The sequence below is a fragment of the Stenella coeruleoalba genome, assembly GCF_951394435.1.
Source record: "Stenella coeruleoalba genome assembly, chromosome: X".
NCBI lineage: Eukaryota > Metazoa > Chordata > Mammalia > Artiodactyla > Delphinidae > Stenella > Stenella coeruleoalba.
Genome location: NC_137152.1, coordinates 62,217,735 through 62,241,121, shown reverse-complemented (window position 1 = coordinate 62,241,121; position 23,387 = coordinate 62,217,735). Strand labels below are relative to the sequence as shown.

At 38.3% G+C, this 23,387-nt stretch overlaps 1 protein-coding gene across 10 annotated transcripts in view; it reads left to right on the top strand.

The window, feature by feature from the left end:
* Positions 1–23,387, top strand: part of LOC307180840 (charged multivesicular body protein 1B2-like) — a 69,229-nt gene that overhangs the window by 28,379 nt on the left and 17,463 nt on the right. The window contains exons 9-10 of one of the 10 annotated variants that reach the window (XR_013825794.1): positions 9,021–9,093; positions 9,505–9,602. The exons of 8 other annotated variants lie outside the window; for them this stretch is intronic. Coding sequence is in view for 1 of the 2 variants with exons in the window: in XM_079911361.1 (XP_079767487.1) it covers positions 9,021–9,093; positions 9,505–9,549 (118 nt within the window). In the remaining variant the exon portion in view is untranslated. Of the gene's footprint in view, positions 1–9,020; positions 9,094–9,504; positions 9,998–23,387 lie in introns of those variants that run through there. One more of the 10 variants, XM_079911361.1, reaches the window with a different exon arrangement.

Sequence of the window (23,387 nt, the reverse complement as noted above, 5' to 3'; positions counted from 1 at the left end):
AGAAAGGATCTTGCTGTGATTTATGTCATAGAGTGTTCTGCCTATGTTTTCCTCTAAGAGTTTGATAGTTTCTGGCCTTACATTTAGGTCTTTAATCCATTTTGAGCTTATTTTTGTGTATGGTGTTAGGGAGTGATCTAATCTCATACTTCTACATGTACCTGTCCAGTTTTCCCAGCACCACTTATTGAAGAGGCTGTCCTTTCTCCACTGTACATTCCTGCCACCTTTATCAAAGATAAGGTGTCCATATGTGCATGGGTTTATCTCTGGGCTTTCTATCCTGTTCCATTGATCTATCTTTCTGTTTTTGTGCCAGTACCATACCGTCTTGATAACTGTAGCTTTGTAGTATAGTTTGAAGTCAGGGAGCCTGATTCCTCCAGTTCCTTCTTTCGTTCTCAAGATTGCTTTGGCTATTCGGGGTCTTTTGTGTTTCCATACAAATTGCAAAATTTTTTGTTATAGTTCTGTGAAAAATGCCAGTGGTAGTTTGATAGGGATTGCATTGAATCTATAGATTGCTTTGGGTAGTATAGTCATTTTCACAATGTTGATTCTTCCAATCCAAGAACATGGTATATCTCTCCATCTATTTGTATCATCTTTAATTTCTTTCATCAGTGTCTTATAATTTTCTGCATACAGGTCTTTTGTCTCCTTAGGTAGGTTTATTCCTAGATATTTTATTCTTTTTGTTGCAGTGGTAAATGGGAGTGTTTTCTTGATTTCACTTTCAGATTTCTCATCATTAGTATATAGGAATGCCAGAGATTTCTGTGCATTAATTTTGTATCCTGCCACTTTACCAAATTCATTGATTAGCTCTAGTAGTTTTCTGGTAGCATCTTTAGGGTTCTCTATGTATAGGATCATGTCATCTGCAAACAGTGACAGCTTTACTTCTTCTTTTCCGATTTGGATTCCTTTTATTTCCTTTTCTTCTCTGATGGCTGTGGCTAAAACTTCCAAAACTATGTTGAATAAGAGTGGTGAGAGTGGGCAACCTTGTCTTGTTCCTGATCTTAGTGGAAATGCTTTCAGTTTTTCACCATTGAGGATGATGTTTGCTGTGGGCTTGTCATATATGGCCTTTATTATGTTGAGGAAAGTTCCCTCTATGCCTACTTTCTGCAGGGTTTTTATCATAAATGGGTGTTGAATTTTGTCAAAAGCTTTCTCTGCATCTAGTGAGATGATCATATGGTTTTTCTCCTTCAATTTGTTAATATGGTTTATCACATTGATAGATTTGCGTATATTGAAGAATCCTTGCATTCCTGGAATAAACCCCACTTGATCATGGTGTATGATCCTTTTAATGTGCTGTTGGATTCTGTTTGCTAGTATTCTGTTGAGGATTTTTGCATCTATGTTCATCAGTGATATTGGCCTGTAGTTTTCTTTCTTTGTGACATCCTTGTCTGGTTTTGGTATCAAGGTGATGGTGGCCTTGTAGAAGGAGTTTGGGAGTGGTCCTCCCTCTGCTATATTTTGGAAGAGTTTGAGAAGGATAGGTGTTAGCTCTTCTCTAAATGTTTGATAGAATTCGCCTGTGAAGCCATCTGGTCCTGGGCTTTTCTTTGTTGGAAGATTTTTAATCACAGTTTCAATTTCAGTGCTTGTGATTGGTCTGTTCATATTTTCTATTTCTTTCTGATTCAGTCTTGGCAGGTTGTGCATTTCTAAGAATTTGTCCATTTCTTCCAGATTGTCCATTTTACTGGCATAGAGTTGCTTGTAGTAATCTCTCATGATCTCTTTTATTTCTGCAGTGTCAGTTGTTACCTCTCCTTTTTCATTTCTAATTCTATTGATTTGAGTCTTCTCCCTTTTTTTCTTGATGAGTCTGGCTAGTGGTTTATCTATTTTGTTTATCTTCTCAAAGAACCAGCTTTTAGTTTTATTGATCTTTGCTATTGTTTCCTTCATTTCTTTTTCATTTATTTCTGATCTGATTTTTATGATTTCTTTCCTTCTGCTAGCTTTGGGGTTTTTTTGTTCTTCTTTCTCTAATTGCTTGAGGTGCAAGGTTAGGTTGTTTATTCGAGATGTTTCCTGCTTCTTAAGGTGGGCTTGTATTGCTATAAACTTCCCCCTTAGAACTGCTTTTGCTGCATCCCACAGGTTTTGGGTCGTTGTGTCTCCATTGTCATTTGTTTCTAGGTATTTTTTGATTTCCTCTTTGATTTCTTCAGTGATCACTTCATTATTAAGTAGTGTATTGTTTAGCCTCCATGTGTTTGTATTTTTTACAGATCTTTTCCTGTAATTGATATCTAGTCTCATGGCGTTGTGGTCAGAAAAGATACTTGATACAATTTTAATTTTCTTAAATTTACCAAGGCTTGATTTGTGACCTAAGATATGATCTATCCTGGAGAATGTTCCATGAGCACTTGAGAAAAATGTGTATTCTGTTGTTTTTGGATGGAGTGTCCTATAAATATCAATTAAGTCCATCTTGTTTAATGTATCATTTAAAGCTTGTGTTTCCTTATTTATTTTCATTTCGGATGATCTGTCCATGGGTGAAAGTGGGGTGTTTAAGTCCCCTACTATGAATGTGTTACTGTCGATTTCCCCTTTTATGGCTGTTAGTATTTGCCTTATGTATTGAGGTGCTCCTATGTTGGGTGCATAAATATTTACAATTGTTATATCTTCTTCTTGGATCGATCCCTTGATCATTATGTAGTGTCCTTCTTTGTCTCTTTTAATAGTCCTTATTTTAAAGTCTATTTTATCTGATATGAGAATTGCTACTCCAGCTTTCTTTTGGTTTCCATTTGCATGGAATATCTTTTTCCATCCCCTTACTTTCAGTCTGTATGTGTCTCTAGGTCTGAAGTGGGTCTTTTGTAGACAGCATATATAAGGGTCTTGTTTTTGTATCCATTCAGCTAATCTGTGTCTTTTGGTGGGAGCATTTAGTCCATTTACATTTAAGGTAATTATCGATATGTATGTTCCTATTCCCATTTTCTAAATTGTTTTGGGTTCGTTATTATAGGTCTTTTCCTTCTCTTGTGTTTCTTGCCTAGAGAAGATCCTTTAGCCTTTGTTGTAAAGCTGGTTTGGTGGTGCTGAACTCTCTCAGCTTTTGCTTGTCTGTAAAGGTTTTAATTTCTCCATCAACTCTGAATGAGATCCTTGCTGGGTAGAGTAGTCTTGGCTGCAAGTTTTTCTCCTTCATCACTTTCAGTATGTCCTGCCACTCCCTTCTGGCTTGTAGGGTTTCTGCTGAGAGATCAGCTGTTTACCTTATGGGGATTCCCTTATGTGTTATTTGTTGTTTTTCCCTTGCTGCTTTTAATATGCTTTCTTTGTATTTAATTTTTGACAGTTTGATTAATATGTGTCTTGGCGTATTTCTCCTTGGATTTATCCTGTATGGGAGACTCTGTGCTTCCTGGACTTGATTAACTATTTCCTTTCCCATATTAGGGAAGTTTTCAACTATAATCTCTTCAAATATTTTCTCAGTCCCTTTCTTTTTCTCTTCTTCTTCTGGAACCCCTATAATTCGAATGTTGGTGCGTTTAATGTTGTCCCAGAGGTCTCTGAGACTGTCCTCAGTTCTTTTCATTCTTTTTTCTTTATTCTGCTCTGCAGTAGTTATTTCCACTATTTTATCTTCCAGGTCACTTATCCGTTCTTCTGCCTCAGTTATTCTGCTATTGATCCCATCTAGAGTACTTTTAATTTCATTTATTGTGTTGTTCATCGTTGCTTGTTTCATCTTTAGTTCTTCTAGGTCCTTGGTAACTGATTCTTGCATTTTGTCCATTCTATTGTCCATTCTATCTCCAAGATTCCGGATCAACCTTACTATCATTATTCTGAATTCTTTTTCAGGTAGACTGCCTATTTCCTCTTCATTTGTTAGGTCTGGTGCATTTTTATCTTGCTCCTTTATCTGCTGTGTGTTTTTCTGTCTTCTCATTTTGCTTATCTTACTGTGTTTGGGGTCTCCTTTTTGCAGGCTGCAGGTTCGTAGTTCCTCCTGTTTTTGATGTCTGTCTCCAGTGGCTAAGGTTGGTTCAGTGGGTTGTGTAGGCCTCCTGGTGGAGGGGACTAGTGCCTGTGTTGTGGTGGATGAGGCTGGATCTTGTCTCTCTAGTGGGCAGGTTCACATCTGGTGGTGTGTTTTGGGGTGTCTGTGGCCTTATTATGATTTTAGGCAGCCTCTCTGCTAATGGGTGGGGTTGTGTTGCTGTTTTGCTAGTTGTTTGGCATAGGTTTTCCAGCACTGTGGCTTGCTGGTGGTTGAGTGAAGCTGGGTGCTGGTGTTAAGATGGAGGTCTCTGGGAGATTTTCGCCGTTTGATATTATGTGGAGCTGGGAGGTCTCTTGTTGACCAGTGTCCTGAAGTTGGCTCTCCTACCTCAGAGGCAGAGCCCTGCCTCCTGGCTGGAGCACCAAGAGCTTTTCATCCACACGGCTCAGGAGAAAAGGGAGAAAAAGTAGAGGGAATTAGTAGAAGTATGAGGAAAGAAAGAAGGAAAGGAGGGTAGGAAGGAAGGAAGAAAGAAAGAAAGAAGCAAAGAAGGAAAGAAGGCAAGAAGGAAAGAAAGGAGGGAGGGAGGGAGGGAGGGAGGAAGGAAGGAAGGAGGGAAAGAAGGAAAAAAGACAGACAGAAAGAAGATACAGTAAAAATAAAATAAAGTATAATAAAGTTATTGAATTAAAAAATTCTTATTTAGAAAAAAAAAAGGGACGGATAGAACCTTAGGACAAATGTTGGAAGCAAAGCTATTCAGACAAAATCTTACACAGAAGCATACACATACACCCTCACTAAAAGAGGTAAATGGGGAAAAATCATAAATCTTGCTGTCAGAGACCACCTCCTCAATTTGGGATGATTCGTTGTCTAAAGGAGGGAAGGAAGGAAGGAAGGAAAGAAAGAAAGAGAGAAAGAAAGAAAGAAAGAAAGAAAGAAAGAAAGAAAGAAAGAAAGAAAGAAAGAAAGAAAGAAAGAAGGTAAAGTATAATAACGTTATTAAAATTAATTATTAAGAAAAAAAAAAAACATGGACGGATAGAACCCTAGGACAAATGGTGGAAGCAAGACTATACAGACAAGCTCTCACACAGAAGCATACACATACACATTCACAAAAAGAGGAAAAGGGAAAAAATCATAGATCTTGCTCCTAAAATCCACTTCCTTAATTTGGGATGATTGGTTGTCTATTCAGGTATTCCACAGATGCAGGGTATATCAAGTTGATTGTGGAGCTTTAATTCGCTGCTTCTGAGGCTGCTGGGAGAGATTTCCCTTTCTCTTCTTTGTTCTCACAGCTCCCAGGGCTCAGCTTTGGATTTGGCCCTGCCACTGCGTGTAGGTCGCTGGAGGGCGTCTGTTTTTTGCTCAGACAGGATGGGGTTAAAAGAGCCGCTGATTGGGGGCTCTGGCGCACTCAGGCCGGCGGGGAGGGAGGGGCACGGAGTGCGGGGCAGGCCTGCGGTGGCAAAGGCCGGCGTGACTTTGCACCAACCTGAGGCGCGCTGTGCGCTCTCCCGGGGAAGTTGTCCCTGGATCCCGGGAACCTGGCAGTGGCGGGCTGCACAGGCTCCGCGGAAGCGGGGTGTGGAGAGTGACCTGTGCTCGCACACAGGCCCCTTGGTGGCGGCAGCAGCAGCCTTAACGTCTCCCGCCCGCCTCTGGGGTCCGCGCTTTCAGCCGCGGCTCGCGCCCGTCTCTGGATTCCGTGCTTTCAGCCGCGGCTCGCGCCCGTCTCTGGGGTCCGCGCTTTCAGCCGCGGCTCGCGCCCGTCTCTGGGGTTCGCGCTTTTAGCCGTGGCTCGCGCCCGTCTCTGGAGTTCCTTTAAGCAGCGTTCTTAAACCCCTCTCCTCACGCCCCAGGAAACAAAGAGGGAAGGAAAGTCTCCTGCCTCTTCGGCAGGTGCAAACTTTTCCCCGGACTCCCTCCCGGCTAGCTGTGGTGCACTAACCCCTTCAGGCTATGTTCAAGCCGCCAACCCCAGTCCTCTCCCTGCGCTCCGTCCAAAATGGAAACCCGAGCCTCAGAGCCTCAGCTCGCAGCCCCGCTCGCCCCGGCGAGTGAGCAGACAAGCCTCTCGGGACGGTGAGTGCCGGTCAGCACAGATCCTCTGTGCGGGAATCTCCCCGCTTTGCCCTCCGCACCCGTTGCTGTTCACTCCTCCGCGGCTTCGAAGCTCCCCCCTCCGCCTCCCGCAGTCTCCGCCCGCGAAGGGGCTTCCTAGTGTGTGGAAACTTTTCCTCCTTCACAGCTCCCTCCCACTGGTGCAGGTGCCGTCCCTATTCTTTTGTCTCTGTTTTTTCTTTTGCCCTACCCAGGTACGTGGGGGAGTTTCTTGCCTTTTGGGAGGTCTGAGGTCTTCTGCTAGCGTTCAGTAGGTGTTCTGTAGGAGTTGTTCCACGTGTAGATGTATTTCTGGTGTATCTGTGGGGAGGAAGGTGATCTCCGCGTCTTACTCTTCCGTCATCTTCCGCCTTTCCCAGGCCATTAAGTCTTAAGCCAAGTTTGAGTCCTGCAAACTGAGCAATATGTGCAAAACATCCAAGGAGTTCAAAAGATGGCAGCATTTTATTGTTGTAGATGGTTATTTGTTGTTTAAAAAAGTAAATAATTAACACCCTTTCTGGCCCAACTATTAGAAATAAGGTATCTGTTAGGCTATTTATTTTAGGCTCTTCATGTTTGAGGGGAATGACTTGACTCTAATATTATCAGTGCTACAGAAGTCATGTTATATCAGTATTCTCTGGTATTTTACTTAGTTCAAGAGAACATTATAATAAAGAATTAAAAATATTTTTTCAAAGATAAAGATTAAAACTGGGTGATACTAAAGTTTTATGCTTTATCTTCAAAGGTAGAGTAATAGGTTGAAATAAGGTTCTTAAAGACACCTGGAAAATAGAGTTGATTAATATTATTCTAGTGTTGAAACTAATGCTTAATTAGAAAGAACTTAATTAGTTACCAGCTCTTTAGTTCACTGTTGTATCTTTCATTAGTGGGTTAAAACCTAGGTTAATAAATCAGGTTTGCAATATTTGAGAACAGGGCCAGAGGGTAGGTGGTACACTATTTTGCTTTGTTAGTATCTAATATAGCCCATATCCAACAAGGAGTTAGTAAGAAGGATGATTTTTAAGTATTACAGGAGAGACTAAGGCATGTGTAAAAAGACTCCATTTTATTAATATGAGGCTAAAAACTTGTTTCTCTTTGTACCAAAGACGAAATAAGAAGATTGGGCTTGAAAATAGAGCAAGGGAGGTCTTTCAAAATGAATATTGCCGTATCACAGCCTTACTGACTCTCAGTGGAAATCAAGTTCAGTAGACAACTTTTTTATAAGATTTAGAATAGGATTTCTCAAACTTGACACTGTTGACATTTTGGGCTAATAATCCTAGGGGCTGTCCTATGTATGTAGGATGTTTAGTAGTGTCCCTGGCATCTACCCACAAGTAATATCACCCCTCCCCCCAGGTGTGACAGCCAAAAATGCCTCCATACAATGACAAATGTTCCTTGAGTGTAGGGAGCCAAAATCGAGTGATTACTTCTGTCAATAATGGGTGGTGACTGGAACAGTAGAAATAGGTAGAACCATTGATGTCGAAATACCCATCCTTATAGATATTTAAGTATAGCAAAATTTTAGTATACTATATCTTTACCTTTTAAATAACAATCTGTCTCTAGAATCTCCTAATGATGAAGTTACTGTATTCACTGTAGTGTTTTCAAACTGGAGTTGGCATACACTCGTCTAGAGACAGGCAGAAAGAGTAGTTTGTATCCTCAGGAGTATTTATAATGGAGATTAAAATCGTGGCCTTGGAAGGAGACAAACCTGGATTTGAATCCTATCTGTCACTAGAGTGATCTTGGGCAAGTGTACTTAACTTTTCTAAACTTCAGTTATATGGGTAGATGCAAGTAATGATTTCTAGCAAGGGTAGCTCAGGATCTAAACACTGAACTTGAAGTTAGCTCAAATGTTAGATATGGATATTGATCCTGAGGCTACATATGTCTAACCTGTTTTATCTTTTTTTGGCACATTAATTTTCTTTACAGTAGAAGACATATAGTAATCTCCAGTAAATTCAGTACATTGGATAACCATTGTTTTGGTCTTTCTTTTTGTTCAGATGACCAGATCATTATCCTATATTTTATTCACTTTTCTATCATAAGATTATCATCCACATGGGTTGCCACTAGGACTCAACAAAAACTCTTTAAAATTCCTAAGGTGGACATTCAGAATATGTATTATTATTATTTTTTTTTTTTGCTGTACGCGGGCCTCTCACTGTTGTGGCCTCTCCCGTTGCGGAGCACAGGCTCCGGACGCACAGGCTCAGCGGCCATGGCTCATGGGCCCAGCCGCTCTGTGGCATGTGGGATCTTCCCAGACCGGGGCACGAACCCGTGTCCCCTGCATCAGCAGGTGGACTCTCAACCACTGCACCACCAGGGAAGCCCAGAATTTGTATTTTTGAATTAATTAATTTATTTATTTTTGGCTGCATTGGGTCTTTGTGCTGTGCACGGGCTTTCTCTAGTTGCGGCGTTAGGGGGGCTACTCTTCGTTGTGATGCGAGGGCTTCTCATTGCGGTGGCTTCTCTTGTTGCAGAGCACCGGCTCTGGGTGCGTGGGCTCTAGAGCGCAGGCTCAGTAGTTGTGGCACAGGGGCTTAGTTGCTCCACTGCATGTGGGATATTCCAGGACCAGGGATCGAACCCATGTCCCCTGTACTGGCAGGCGGATTCTTAACCGCTGCACCACCAGGAAAGTCCCAGAATATTTTTAAGTTCTATTTGCATCTATAAAATTGAACCAGTATTATGTTTATTTAAGTTAAGGTAAAATGCTAGGTAGAATATTCAGATTTGCAATAAGCATGTTTTTGTAATTTATAATAACAATTATAAGCTTGTTATAATTAGATAAGGAGAAAAATGCTTATATTAACATTCATTTATGTTAATTATTTTAAAATTGTAGCCTTGATCTCAGTATGGAACTACCACAAGGTCAAACAGGTTGTTTTGGCACAGGTGTTACTTCCATGGAACAGGTAGAAGTTGGATTTTATCTTGATTTGTATGAACTTGATGAATGAATTAAATATATGTGTATTTATATGTATATATAAGCAAATATATTCTCCTTTTATCTATTATAAAGAGTATTTTTCTACTATAATATGACATCATCGTAAATAAGCAAGATGTAATTAGCCTTTAACTCCTTAATGATGGACATTGCATGCATATTTCATTTAACAATTGAATTTGTTCCCCTTCATAGCCTTCTGCTCTATTAAGTTCTCCATTTATTTTGAAATGTTTAAAAAAAGTAAATTCTTAATATTTTTGTGTGAATTTTTGAGACAAGATTTTAAATCTTATTTGAATATGAGCTATTTAAAATATTAGTGATTTATATTTGTCACAGCCCTGTGACTTTTAATTTTTGCTTTCTCCAGGATGAACTATCACAGAGACTTGCTCGTCTATGTGATCAAGTGTAATTTAAAGAACTGGCGCTTTTGTTTACTTCACTGGCTTCTGAAATATTTTCTGTGTATGTATAGATAAGTTTCACTCCAATTACAATAAGAATGCCATACATTACAGAATGCTTAACACTATTTGTATATAATGCTTTCTTTTACCTTGCTGTACTTTCCAGTACTTTAATTCCAGAGAGTTTCCACCTTGACAGATTTTACAGTTTTGTATATTATGTTGAAAAGTGCAAGAGACGGGTTTTTGTAGGTGTCTTAGACTGAGCTAGCATTAACTTGTTGTATATGAAATATTTTCCTCAAAAATTACATTAAAAAATCTAGGACCAAAGTACTACAGAATAAAGTACTTTATACAGAATAAAGTATAGAATAAAAGTTTTGGTTTCTTTTTAACTCAAGGTAGTTTTAAATCTCTGTCTACATTCACATGTGATGCATAAAAATAAAAACAGGGAAAATATGTTTACTTAATATGTTTACATAACCAAAAACACCTCATTTAGCGTCATACAATGGACAGTGCTACTTTTTGTGTTTTATGTTTGTTTTTGCTATTCAAGCAGAAATTCAGTTGACTTTTAATATGTATTCATCAACTTTTAAATTTAGATTACTATGAGAATCTTTACCTAGTAATTTAATGACTATTAATTGAATTCCTTAAATAAAAATTTTTTCATTGATAAAAAATCTGCAAAATTAAATCAAAGAAATTAAGGTTTGCTCATTAAATATTTTTTTCTTTGGTAAATATCACTGTTAAGACTCACCAAGAAATTCAACATTTCATACTTTTAAATGAAAGTGAAACACATTTTTAATGATTACCCAATTTGCACTCAACCCTTGTTAGGTTGTATTTTAAAAGGAGATTAATTTGCATGGCCTTAACATCATTTACATTTCTCACAGAATTGTTGATTGGTTTTCAAAAATCTTGGCCTGTGTTTTTAAACCAACCAACAAAAAATAACAAAACAAAATTGAACCAACTCAAGTTACAATTATTGTTGATCCTTGAACAACGTAGAGGTTATGGGTTTCAAGCCCCCTTTGCAGTTGAAAATCTGCGTATAACTTTATAGCTGGCCCTCTGTATCTGTGGTTCCACATTCGCAGATTCAACAAAACACAGGTTGTGTAGTACTGTAGTGTTTATTGGAAAAAATCTGTGTATAAGTGGACCCACACAATTCAAACCTGTGTTGTTCAGGGGTCAACTGTACTATAAGTCCTGGTTAAATGTGTTCATTCTTTTATCTTAAACAACTCTCATAACTGGAAGAAATAAAGTGGAAAATAAATAAATTGGAATAAAATGTTTTGCCCAGCTATGCAAATAACTTCCAGCCTAATGGAGGTCAGGAGCATAACATACAGGGTGGGCAGAAAACTCATAAGATTGTAAAGAAGACTAGACTCTTGAAGGCCAGGATTCTTGGGGGAAAGTATTTAATGACCAGCTGTACTACTTGCCATCTCCCCAGAATATCTATATTTTACCCAACTAAGATGAACAAATTAACATGTGCCTGCACTTTTCTGATGTAGCAGTCTCAAATGTGGAGAAGTGACCAAGTTAGATTTTAGAAAGTGTACTACTAATCTAGGTTAAGTAGGTAAAGTGTTTTTCCTTACTTAATGTATGATTGATCCATGAAAGAATGCCAATATTTCATGAAATTCTATTAAGAGCACCTCTGTTTAGGCATTCTTCGTTCAAAGTGCAATTATTGGAGGCTCTTTTTCTTTTAATTTTTAAATTTAATTTAATTTATTTTTTTATACAGCAGGTTCTTACTAGTTATCCATTTTATACATATTAGTGTATATATGTCAATACCAATCTCCCAATTCATCACACTGCCACCCCCACCCCCCCCGCCGCTTTCCCCCCTTGGTGTCCATACATTTGTTCTCTACATCTGTGTCTCTATTTCTACCCTGCAAACTGGTTCATCTGTACCATTTTTCTAGGTTCCACATATATGCATTAATATATGATATTTGTTTTTCTCTTTCTGACTTACTTCACTCTGTATGACAGTCTCTAGATCCATCCATGTCTCTACAAATGACCCAATTTTGTTCCTTTTTATGGCTAATATTCCATTGTATATATGTACCACATCTTCTTTATCCATTCGTCTGTTGATGGGCATTTAGGTTGCTTCCATGACCTGGCTATTGTAAATAGTGCTTCAGTGAACATTGGGGTGCATGTGTCTTTTTGAATTATGGTTTCCTCTGGGTATATGCCCAGTAGTGGGATTGCTGGGTCATATGGTAATTATATTTTTAATTTTTTAAGGAACCTCCATACTGTTCTCCATAGTGGCTGTATCAATTTACATTCCCACCAACAGTGGAAGAGGGTTCCCTTTTCTCCACACCCTCTCCAGCATTTGTTGTTTGTAGATTTTCTGAAGATGCCCATTCTAACTGGTGTGAAGTGATACCTCACTGTAGTTTTGATTTGCATTTCTCTAATAATTAGTGATGTTGAGCAGCTTTTCATGTGCTTCTTGGCCATCTGTATGTCTTCTTTGGAGAAATGTCTATTTAGGTCTTCTGCCCAGTTTTGGATTGGGTTGTTTGTTTTTTTAATATTGAGCTGGATGAGCTGTTTATATATTTTGGAGATTAATCCTTTTTCCATCGATTCGTTTTTTTGCTAAGTACTCACTATTCATATGTAATGTTTCCTATTGTAAAAGAGAGCATGTATAAATGAAGATTATTTTCACTGGTTAATGAAATGAGAAATTACTTTTTTGCTATGTTTGGGTTAAACCTATTTAACTTTCTTGGTAATTCATAATTTGACTATATGATGTGACTTCAATGTGGTAATATTCCATTTTGTTTATCATTGATGCTTTGTCTTTTCTACTTAAAGGGTAAGTTTATTACATTTGGAACATCCCAGAGAAGCATAGAAGAGATTATTACAGACTAAAATATCTGTGAAATAGAGTTTTCTTATTTTCCATTGGTGGGAAGTAAATAACTGTTAGTAAATAACTGTTCCAAGAGAGTCTTAAATTGGCTCTAGTGTAGACTGTAGAGGAAAAAGCCCCAGATCTGATCTACAGTGATTGATTTTTTTTTCTTTTTTGACTTTAATGCAAATTGTTAAATTGCAAATATGGCTTACTTACATCTAGAAATATAAATGACTCTGATCTAAAGATAACTGCTCATAGTTTTATTTAACAACCAAATCAGATTTGTCTTTTAAAACTATTGTTCTCTGATAGACACAAAGTTTTGCTTTTGGATTCATTTATTATCTTATAATAAATTTTTCTTTCTTACAATTTGTTCTTAGACCAACAGCCCCACAAACTGTGAACTCTTTCTTACCTTGTTAGTACAAGTTATATTTCTACTTTGATAAGTGATTCAATCATTGAAAAGTAACACATCAAACTATACTATCATGAAAAGTAGACATCACAGCACCTTTCATTTACCTTCAGTTTTAGTTCCCTATCAATCTACTTTTCTCCAGATTTTTTTCTCCAGATTTTTTTCTAAGTATTTGATTATATCATTTGGTAAAATGTATAAGGTTAAAAGCTCAGAAACATTTTGCTGCACCTTCACCCTTTAGACGATGTGGCTATTATTTAAAGCAATCTTAAAAAGGACCCCTGACAAAAATTATATCCCTGCTCCTATATGCCTCAATGCCAAAACTTTTCCACTTTCTTATGTAAGCATTGTGGGCTGGATTATTTTAACTGCTAATTTATTACCAGTCATTGCTACAAAGAAACAAATAGGAGATAGAACAGGTAAATTATGATGAGAGATGAGTTTGCTTTACAATTTAGAAAGTTATGGGAAAGGACATCTGGATGGACTATCTGAAGAGAGTCTTAAGGGTACTAGTTATCTATAAAGAAAATAAGAAAATGATTGATAGGTTGCCAAAGACAAACCTAGCCTAGTTTTCGGTGGATTTGCTCAAGTTAGTAAATAACTGTTAGTAAATAACTGTTCCAAGAGAGTCTTAAATTGGCTCTAGTGTAGACTGTAGAAGAAAAAACCCCAGATCTGATCTACAGTGATTGATTTGGATTTCTAGCTCTAGCTCTGATACTGACTTCTAACTTAGATAATTCTCTTACCCCCATCTGGGCCTTATATTCCCTTTCTACAAATCTTTTTAGAGTACATTGGTTGCATAAACTGAAGTGAGTTGCTGTAGTACAGTACATTACCTCCATTCTTTTCTGTTTTCTACTATTCACCCAAAAGATTGCTAAATGCAGTATTAAGATGTTATGAGTCTTAGAGTCTTTTGTCTCAGGAGAGCTAGAGAACATCTATTCCACCCCGTAACTCATTTTACAGAAGAGGAGACCAGAGAGGTTCAGATCTACCACATTTGTTGGGCATCTACTATGTGTTAGGAATGGTTCTGGGTACTTTGATATATTGTGGTTTATTTAATCCTCAAAATCCTGTGAGCAGTTGGATGATTGTTATCCCAATTTTTAGAGAACAGGAAAATAGGCTGATGGTTGAAGTAGATGGTGAAGAGTTATACAGCAACTGAGAAACAGAGCTTGGATTTTATTACTGATATGTCTGACTTCAAATTCAGTGCTCATGGCACTGTACTATACTGGATTCTAACTGGAATTACAAGAGAAGTCTTGTTATACCTCATCCACATTCTATTCCCAATATATAATTTTCTGATTTTATTGCTGAGACAGTGAAAGCAACTAATCAAATTCTTGACTAGAGGGTAGTTCATCCTGAGACAAATAGGTGTTCTAGGTGAAGATTGGTTCTTTCTTCTCCTATTTCTTTCTTCTCCAGTTTGAGCTATCAGAAAAATATGATTTTATATTTCAGTTTGGAAATCATAGCCGTTTTTCCATAAGTTAACAAATGGAATCAATTTGTTGCAAAGTTAACTAAGTTGTATTCATAATCAAGCTTTTCATCTTCCACACTGGGAAATGCTCCCAAGCAAAAATATATATTGGTCAAAGTCATTTGACTAAAATTACAAGAATAAAATCTATCCAGCCTACTACCTACTGATGATACTGTCTATATTCTTGTCAGTATACTACTTCTCTACTGTACTAGCAGTTACAAAGTTCTTGAAGGTGCCTCACTACAAATAAATGACTGTTGTGCCTGTGGTGCTTAATAATTTATATATTAACCACTAACTCATGAGTTATTTCATCTGCCAGACAGGTAAAAGCCTTCCAGCCTTCAGTTAGAAAAGTCCAAATAGAATGTTAAAGGAAAATTTATGCCTAGTAAAATAACTTATTCTGTTTAATGTTTGTTCTCTAACCTAGGGAAGGAAAAAATGTCTTCATTCAATGTCTTGCTTGGTCATTAAAATAAAATTGGGTCCCATGTTCCAAGTGAAGGTTCGTAAAATGATGCTGTGTCCATTTCTTAGAAATCTTACTCAAACTTGATCATGCCAGAGCTTGATATGTTTAGCTTTTGCTTTATCAAAATGACATGAAATCATTGGCAGGAAAAAGATTAAAACTTTTGGAAAACATCGCACAGTGATTTTATGTTACTTCTATAAAGGGATTTGGGTTTGAAGTAACAATTATATGGAATCTTGATAATTTCTTATTTAGATTCAATCAAACAAAGTCTAAGAGCCATTCTGGGGTTAAATGAAAGATGATGGAAGATACTTTTCCAGGTAATGAGAAGAAAAGAAAGATTTCCAATTACCAAAATCTATAGAGATTTCCCAGCTCATTATGCATTTTTGAGGCCCTCCAGGTGGAATTGCCTATTTACAGAAGAAAGAAAATCGAAAGCTAAATTCATTATTCCCATTCATGTTACACCCATTGTAAGCTTCATAAAGAAGAGGCATTACTTAGCTCGGGTGAATATAGCAACACCATTCCACTTGTAAAGGACTTGAAATTGTCTTGCTTTTTTTAAATATTTTTATTGGAGTATAATTGCTTTACAATTGTGTGTTAGTTTCTGCTTTATAACAAAGTGAATCAGCTATACATATACATATATCCCCATATCTACTCCCTCTTGCTTCCTTTTTTATTTTTTTATTTTTTTTTTGCGGTACGCGGGCCTCTCATTGTTGTGACCTCTCCCATTGCGGAGCACAGGCTCCGGACGCGCAGGCTCAGTGGCCATGGCTCACGGGCCCAGCCGCTCCGCAGCATGTGGGATCTTCCCGGACCGGGGCACGAACCCTTGTCCCCTGCATCGGCAGGTGAACTCTCAACCACTGCGCCACCAGGGAAGCCCAACCTCCTGCTTCCTTTTAACTGACCAAGAAGACCTGGACCCTATGGAAAAACGTTCCTGTTGCTATAAATCTCCAAGTAGAACTATATCTGAGACACCCCAATTCTTCTGACGTGTGTGAGATTAGAGAGTGAGAAAGAGGTTCAAAATGGCAACACTCATTGAAGTAGGAAATTTTCACATTAAATAACTATTTTTTCAGCACTTACTATGCACAAGGCCCAAACTTGTCTTTACTTATACTGCCCAGATGGATGCTCGATGATTCAAAACATTTAGAGGTTTTTTTTTTTTGAGGGGAGGGAAATGATAACCAACATATATTAAGTACCGGGTATATAACTATTACTGTTTTACCTGTTACTTCATTTAATCCCCTCAACAACCTCATGAAGTGAATATAATCCCATTTTACAAATAACAAAAATTCAGGTCTTGTCCAAAGTAATGATGTTAGTAATTTAACACTTTTTGAATATCTGCTGTATGCCAAGCACTATTCTAAATGCTCCTAACTCTTTTAATTGTCACTTCCATTTTACAGGTGAAGAAATTAGTAAGTGGGAGGGCTGAAATTCACACCAAAATATTTAAGTTCTTTTAGTTTGCAAGGAACGTAGATAAGCTTAGATCATGTCTGCTAAAGAGGATTTATTATAAAAATATGTAGAGAAATACAGAGGTCAGTACACCATTTTGATAACCATACAACCAGGCCTCACAGGTAACTGGAACCTTTACATATTCAAGATACAACAGTAGCTCTAGCAGTCTAATAAGAGAGATGGATTATCAATACCTCTACTAAAAGTTCCCCTCAGAAACTATTATGTTTCTCCTGCCCCTAACGTTACAGCATTTGGTGATCACCATTATCAGCTTACTCTGCCTGTTTCTATGGCTTCAATCAGCACCCATAATTGCCATAACCAATCTTTTCCTGTTTTCCATGTCCCTAATCCTCCTTTCTCACTACCAAATTCAAGAGAGGATCTGATGGACTCAGCCAGTTACCATCTCTCTAGGCCCCCTACTGGGCAAAGTTTTCATGCCAATTGACAAGCCCTTTATATGCTGCTAAATGGGATGGTCACCAAAGGATAAGGAAACCCTCAGAAGGATACAGTGAGAATGAGAAACACCTTAAATGCCCTGTCCTGTACATTGACCCTTAAGCCCATATATGCTTATACCATGTCACTTATTTTTTATTATGGTGTACTAACATTTTTATGTCACTAGGTCCTTACACCTTTTCCATTATCTTGATAGTGGAGTACTCAAATCTCAGGTCAAGCCCAGAAGGCATAAATTTGTCTCGTTTCCTCGCTTTCCTTTTAACACCCATCACCGTACTTTCAGCACCCTCCCTCTCATCATGTGTCAGAGACCATTGCTTTCCTAAGAAGGAATTAACATGTTGAGCACTTACTATGTACCAGGCATGTCACAAATATCTCATAATTCTCACAACAGTCCCATAAAGTGAGATGTTAATCCCCATTTTACAACAGACTGGGCCTGAAGCTCAGACAGGTAAAGTAACTTAGTCGGAGTCTCAGAGCTAGGGTGAGAGAGCCCAGATTTAATCCCACATCTGAATCCAAAGCCCATTGTGTTTACACTCTACCAAACTGTCTCTGAAAAGGAGGAATCAGCCAAACTCACTCATGGAGACTTTGGGAACTCTCCTGCAAGAGAATTTGGATTTTAGGTAATAATAACATCTACCATTTTAAAAAATATTTTCCATGTGCCAAGCACTTAATAATATTATCTCTATAATCATCACAACAACCCTTAGAGGAAGATACCATTCTTTACCCGTTTTTAAGATGAGGAAACTGAACTTTAGAGAAATTAAGCAACTTACCTAGGATGAAGAGTTAGTAAATAGCTGAGTCCCAATTGGAAACTTGGCTCTTAATCACTGCTTTCCATTTTAAGGCCTTAGGAAGAGGGCAATGCTTAACACAAGCACTGCTTAACACAAGCGCTGCCAGTAGAATCTGGGGCATGATTGCAAGGCTTACAAGAAGATATTTTTCAGTGGGAGGTTATAATGCATCTATTTATAAGGCTATCCCTGTCTGAAGCATCCCTATTCTTGCTTATGTGGAGATAAAAATTTTAGAAACAGGTCCTCTGTTACCCACTTGACCAACCTCATTCCCTAAATTAAGCCCCAGTGCAACAATGGAACTACTCTTGATGCCCACCTTATGCAGAGATGATCGTCTCTTCTTTGCAGCCCTTTGCTTTTTCACCTGGAACAAGTTGTGCTGGATAATCATGGAAGCTGAGTCTGACCAGCTAGGAGTCACTACTTTTCTGAGGATGTCAGGCTTTAGGGCCTTTGAGGTTGAACACACAGTTTCATTGTGTTAAGCCTCTGCATGAACAGTCTCTACTCATTTAATTCAGTACTGGGACATGGTGGCCGAGGGCTGGGACGCTCTCCTGTAAATTAGCTTCTTCTTTTACCCAGTGGATGATTCAAAGAGAAGTGATCCTGGATTATTTCAAGACCTTGGAATATTTGCTATTGATTGAGCAATCATTTCATACTTACTGCCTGGAGCTTTGAGCCAGTGTGGACCACTGTTTCACTGTCCTGGAGTGTCTTTAGAACTTGTGAATCTTCCACTGAAAGCAGCTCACTGGGAGGGGGCAGTAGTGAGCTGCTCAGGGTTCTCCATGTAGATTCCTTCCAGAGTACAGACCTCTACAAAGGGTCACTGTTTCTTCTCTGGCCCTCGGGCTACCCCTGCTGGACAGGAGAGGAGGCTACGGTGGCAGCCTTCTTCATCTTGGGCTTCTTTCCTCCCTATGAATACCCAGAAAACCATGCTATCTATGAATGTCTGGGCCTCCTCCTCATGGAACAGATGGGGACATTGAGACCTAGAGAAGGACATGCCTGGAAAATATGCTATATCCACATCAAATCAGTGGGCTTTCTTGGCTCTAGGATATGAGGAATGATAATTTTTTAAATTAATTTGCATCAATAAAAGCACTTTTAAATTAATTCAGTATAACTTTTCTAGAGTGAAAAATTTACTAACATTCAACCTATTGTTTTCTGGCCCCTCCAAATTAGTTGATATCTTATTTGTTAAAACTCATATGGCAAGGATTTATTATTATTTTTTTCAGCATCATAATCATTATTCAAAAACTTTAATTTCTCTAACACCTACTAATTTACAGGATGCTTTCACATGTGCCATGAAAGATTCGTTTTCACAACCCTAAAAGAAGAAAGCAGGGCAGGATATTATTAACTTTGTTTCATAGAAGAGTATCTGGAAGCAAAGATATTGAGTGATCTCTCCATGTCAAACCCACCAACCTGTGGTCCTAAGCTTCTAGGATTCTCCCCCACTTTCTTTTCTCTTTAGAGAATATTGGCCCCTATTGCCCAAATACCATCTAGCAAGCAAATTATCTTACCTGTTCCCAAGGATGGAGAGAATATGTGAGAAAAGTTTCAAAGTCCCCCACCCCCACCATGTCACACACATATTGAAAACAAAACAGGGACGTCCCTGGCAGTCCAGTGGTTAAGATGTCACCTTCCAATGCAGGGGATGTGAGTTCGATCCCTGGTTGGGGAGCTAAAATCCCACATACCTTGCAGCCAAAAAACCAAAATATAAAACAGAAGCAATATTGTAACAAATTCAATGAAGACTTTAAAAATGGTCCACATCAAAAAAAAAACTTTAAGAAAAACAAATCAAACAAACAAAACTCTGCCATCAGTCACAATGCCTCGCTTTCCACTATTTGATGCATTCCTTTGAGCTGCTTCTTTTCATACAAATTCCTTGAAATAAATATCCCATTAAGCAGTATCAGCCATTCACATACTCATATTGAATATCTGTATCTAAATTCAGCATAGCCAGATATTAGAGAAATAGAAATTAAGTCAAAAATAGACATTGACTTGGGTGAGGTTTAACATGGATAATGCCCACTGCTCAGAAATAGAGTGTTGGAGAATTAGGAAGCCAGGACTGGTTAGTCACTAGAAGGAGAGGTGGGAAGAGTATGCTGAAGATAAGCTTTGCCAAATTCCCCATTGATCTCAGAGTGTGTCATCTCTCACAGAAATGAGGACCTCAGTAGCCGTCAAGACTGGGGCACAAATTTGCCATCTTTGGTCTATTTGTCATAATCTCCCCAGTCATACTGGAAAACATAATTTCTCTGACACTTTTCCGTGGGAAATAGTCATATCCCAACCATCTTGATGTGTTTTACAAGCCTTAACATACTTTCAGACATGAATTTAATCCTTCTATAAATGTGTGCCATTTTAACAGCACGGTTTCCAAATTAAAGGAGAATGTGAAGGGATGGAAAGGGCAGCTCTCATTAAATAGTGCTAGAAAGAAAAAACAATTTCCAAAGCTTCCTCTACTCTGTTACAAAAATCCCATTGAGAGCAGCCTCTGATCTGTCCATTGCTTTGGGAAACAGCAGAGAAGCTGACAAGGACTCACCTTAAAATTATGGAATCTAGAAAAATGGTACAGATGAACCTGTTTGCAAGGCAGAAATAGACACAGACGTAGAGAACAAACATATGGACACCAAGGGGGGAAAGGGGGCGTGGGATGAATTGGGAGATTGGGATTGACATACATACACTAATATGTATAAAATATATAACTAATGATAATGTGCTGTATAGCACAGGGAACTCTACTGAATGCTCTGTGGTGACCTAAATGGGAAGGAAATCCAAAAAAGAGGGGATATATGTATATATATAGCTGATTCACTTCACTGTACAGCAGAAAGTAACACAACACTGTAAAACTATACCCCAAAGTAAAAAAAAAAAAATGTTAAAATTTTAAAAATGAAATGGAATAGTCAGCTTCCTACAAGGATGTCTCCTGCCCCAGAATATGTCCCTACTGTCAACTGAAGTATCTTAAGTTCCACCATAATAATATCCTTGGGGTGTATTAAAGCATCAATACTCTTTTGAAGGGGAAACTTAAACTGTTAAAGCTCAAACAGTGGTTCTAAAAGTGCAATACTCAAACCAGCAGCAGCAGCATCTCCTGGGAATTTGTTACAAAAACAAATTATTGGTCCCACCCTAGACCTAAAGAATGGGTGGGGAGAGGCAATCTGTGTTTTAACAAGCCTACAGGTGATTCTGATGCATGCTAAAGTTTGAGAACCATTTCCTTAGTAGGATTTAGTTTGTCAGATAGTTTTTATCCTGCATAATAGCTTATTATTATAGCTGTTTTTCTTTTTATAGTCGTAAATGTGCCAGATAGTGACCCATTACAAGGCATATCTCATTTAATTCTCAGAATAAACCCAGAAAGTATTATTTTTTCCTCTATTTTTAAGATGAAGAAACTATGTCAGTGAGATTAAGTTATTAGCCCAAGCTACTAAATGATGGAGTCTGTAGTATATCTCAGGTCTTCTAACTCTAGATCTGTGATTTTCAATCATGGATCTACATTAGTATCATTTGGGAGCTTATAGAAATCCCAGAGTCAAAGTCAAACTCCAGACCAGTTACTTCAGAATTCCTGGAAGTTGGACACTTGGGTAATTTTTAAAAGCTTTCGATGATTTCAATGTGCAGCCAAGACTCAACATTTGTTCTGAACACTGACTACACATTAGAATCACCTGGAAAGCTTAAAAATTGAAACTAAATTTCACCAATTTAATGTAATGTTTAAAGAGTCCCACCTAGGAGTTCCCTGGTGGGACAGTTGTTAAGAATCCGCCAGCCAATGCAGGCGATACGGGTTCGAGCCCTGGTCTGGGAAGATCCCACATGCTGCAGAGCAACTAAGCCCGTGTGCCACAACTACTGAAGCCCGCGTGCCTAGAGCCCATGCTCCGCAACAAGAGAAGCCACCACAATGAGAAGCCTATGCACTGCAACGAAAAGTAGCCCCCTCTCTCCTCAACTAGAGAAAGCCCACATGTAGCAACAAAGACCCAATGCAGCCAATAAATAAATAAATAATAAATGAATTTAAAAATAAATAAGGAGTCCCACCTAGCCAATGAGGATTGAGACCCCATGTTGTAGAAACTGTTTTACCACCTCCTTGAGCTTTAGAGAGTAGGGCCTATGAAAATGAGTCTTGATTGGTGCTGGGGGCCTATTGTGGAGGGAGATGTCAGGAAGCAACAAAGAAAAACTGTATTCACAATTTTACCAAGAGTTGGCTTGCCCAAAGTAGGTTTATAACCCACCCACCCCTTCCCTAATACTGGGTGTTTCTTCTTCAATCCTTATCTCCTATTCCCAAAGGGAAGACTCCATTTGTGCTCTTATGAGAGAGACAATCAATATATGACATAATTTTTAAGCACAAGGCTCTGAAACCAGACTGGCACTTGCTACAAGGTGACCATGGGCAAATCACTGAAGCTCTTTGTGCCTCAATGTCTTTATCTGTACTGTAAAATGTGAATAATTGTATTACCTACCATAAAGGTCTACAAAGGGTCATTGAGACGACTAAGGGAGGTGATCCATGTAACATGCTTAACACATTGACAAAGTGTTATCTAACCTCTGTGCCTCAGTTTCTTCATGTGTCAACTGAAGGTGAACATACCCATAAAAACAAAAATAAACAAATGGGACTTAATTAAACTTAAAAGATTTTGCACAGCAAAGGAAACCATAAACAAGACAAAAATACAACCCTCAGAATGGGAGAAAATATTTACAAAGGAAACAGAAGACAAAGGATTAATCTCCAAAATATACAAACAGCTCATGGAGCTCAATGTCAAAAAATCAATCCAATTGAAACACGGGCAGAAGACCTAAATAGACATTTCACCAAGGAAGACATACAGATGGCCAAGAGGCACATGAAAATATGCTCAACATCACTAATTATTAGAGAAATGCATATCAAAACTACAATGAGGTATCACCTCACACCAGTCAGAATGGCCATCATCAAAAAAAATCTAGAAACAATAAATGCTGGAAAGGGTGTGGTGAAAAGGGAACCCTCCTCTGCTGTTGGTGGGAATGTAAATTGATACAACCACCATGGAAAACACTATGGAGGTTCCTTACAAAACTAAAAATAGAACTACCATATGACCCAGCAATCCTACTACTAGGAATATACCCTGAGAAAACCATAATTCAAAAAGAGATATGTACCAAAATGTTCATTGCAGCACTATTTACAACAGCCAGGACATGGAAGCAACCTAAGTGTCCATCAACAGATGAATGGATAAAGAAGATGTGGCACATATATACAATGGAATATTACTCAGCCATAGAAAGAAACGAAATTGAGTTATTTGTAGTGAGGTGGATGGACAAAGAGTCTGTCATACAAAGTGAAGTAAGTCAGAAAGAGAAAAACAAATACTGTATTCTAATGCATATACATGGAATCTAAACAAAACAAAACAAAACATGGTACGGATGAACCAAGTTGCAAGGCAGGAATAAAGTTGTAGACATAGAGAATGGACTTGTGGACACAGGGAGGGGAAGGGTAAGCTGGGACGAAGTGAGA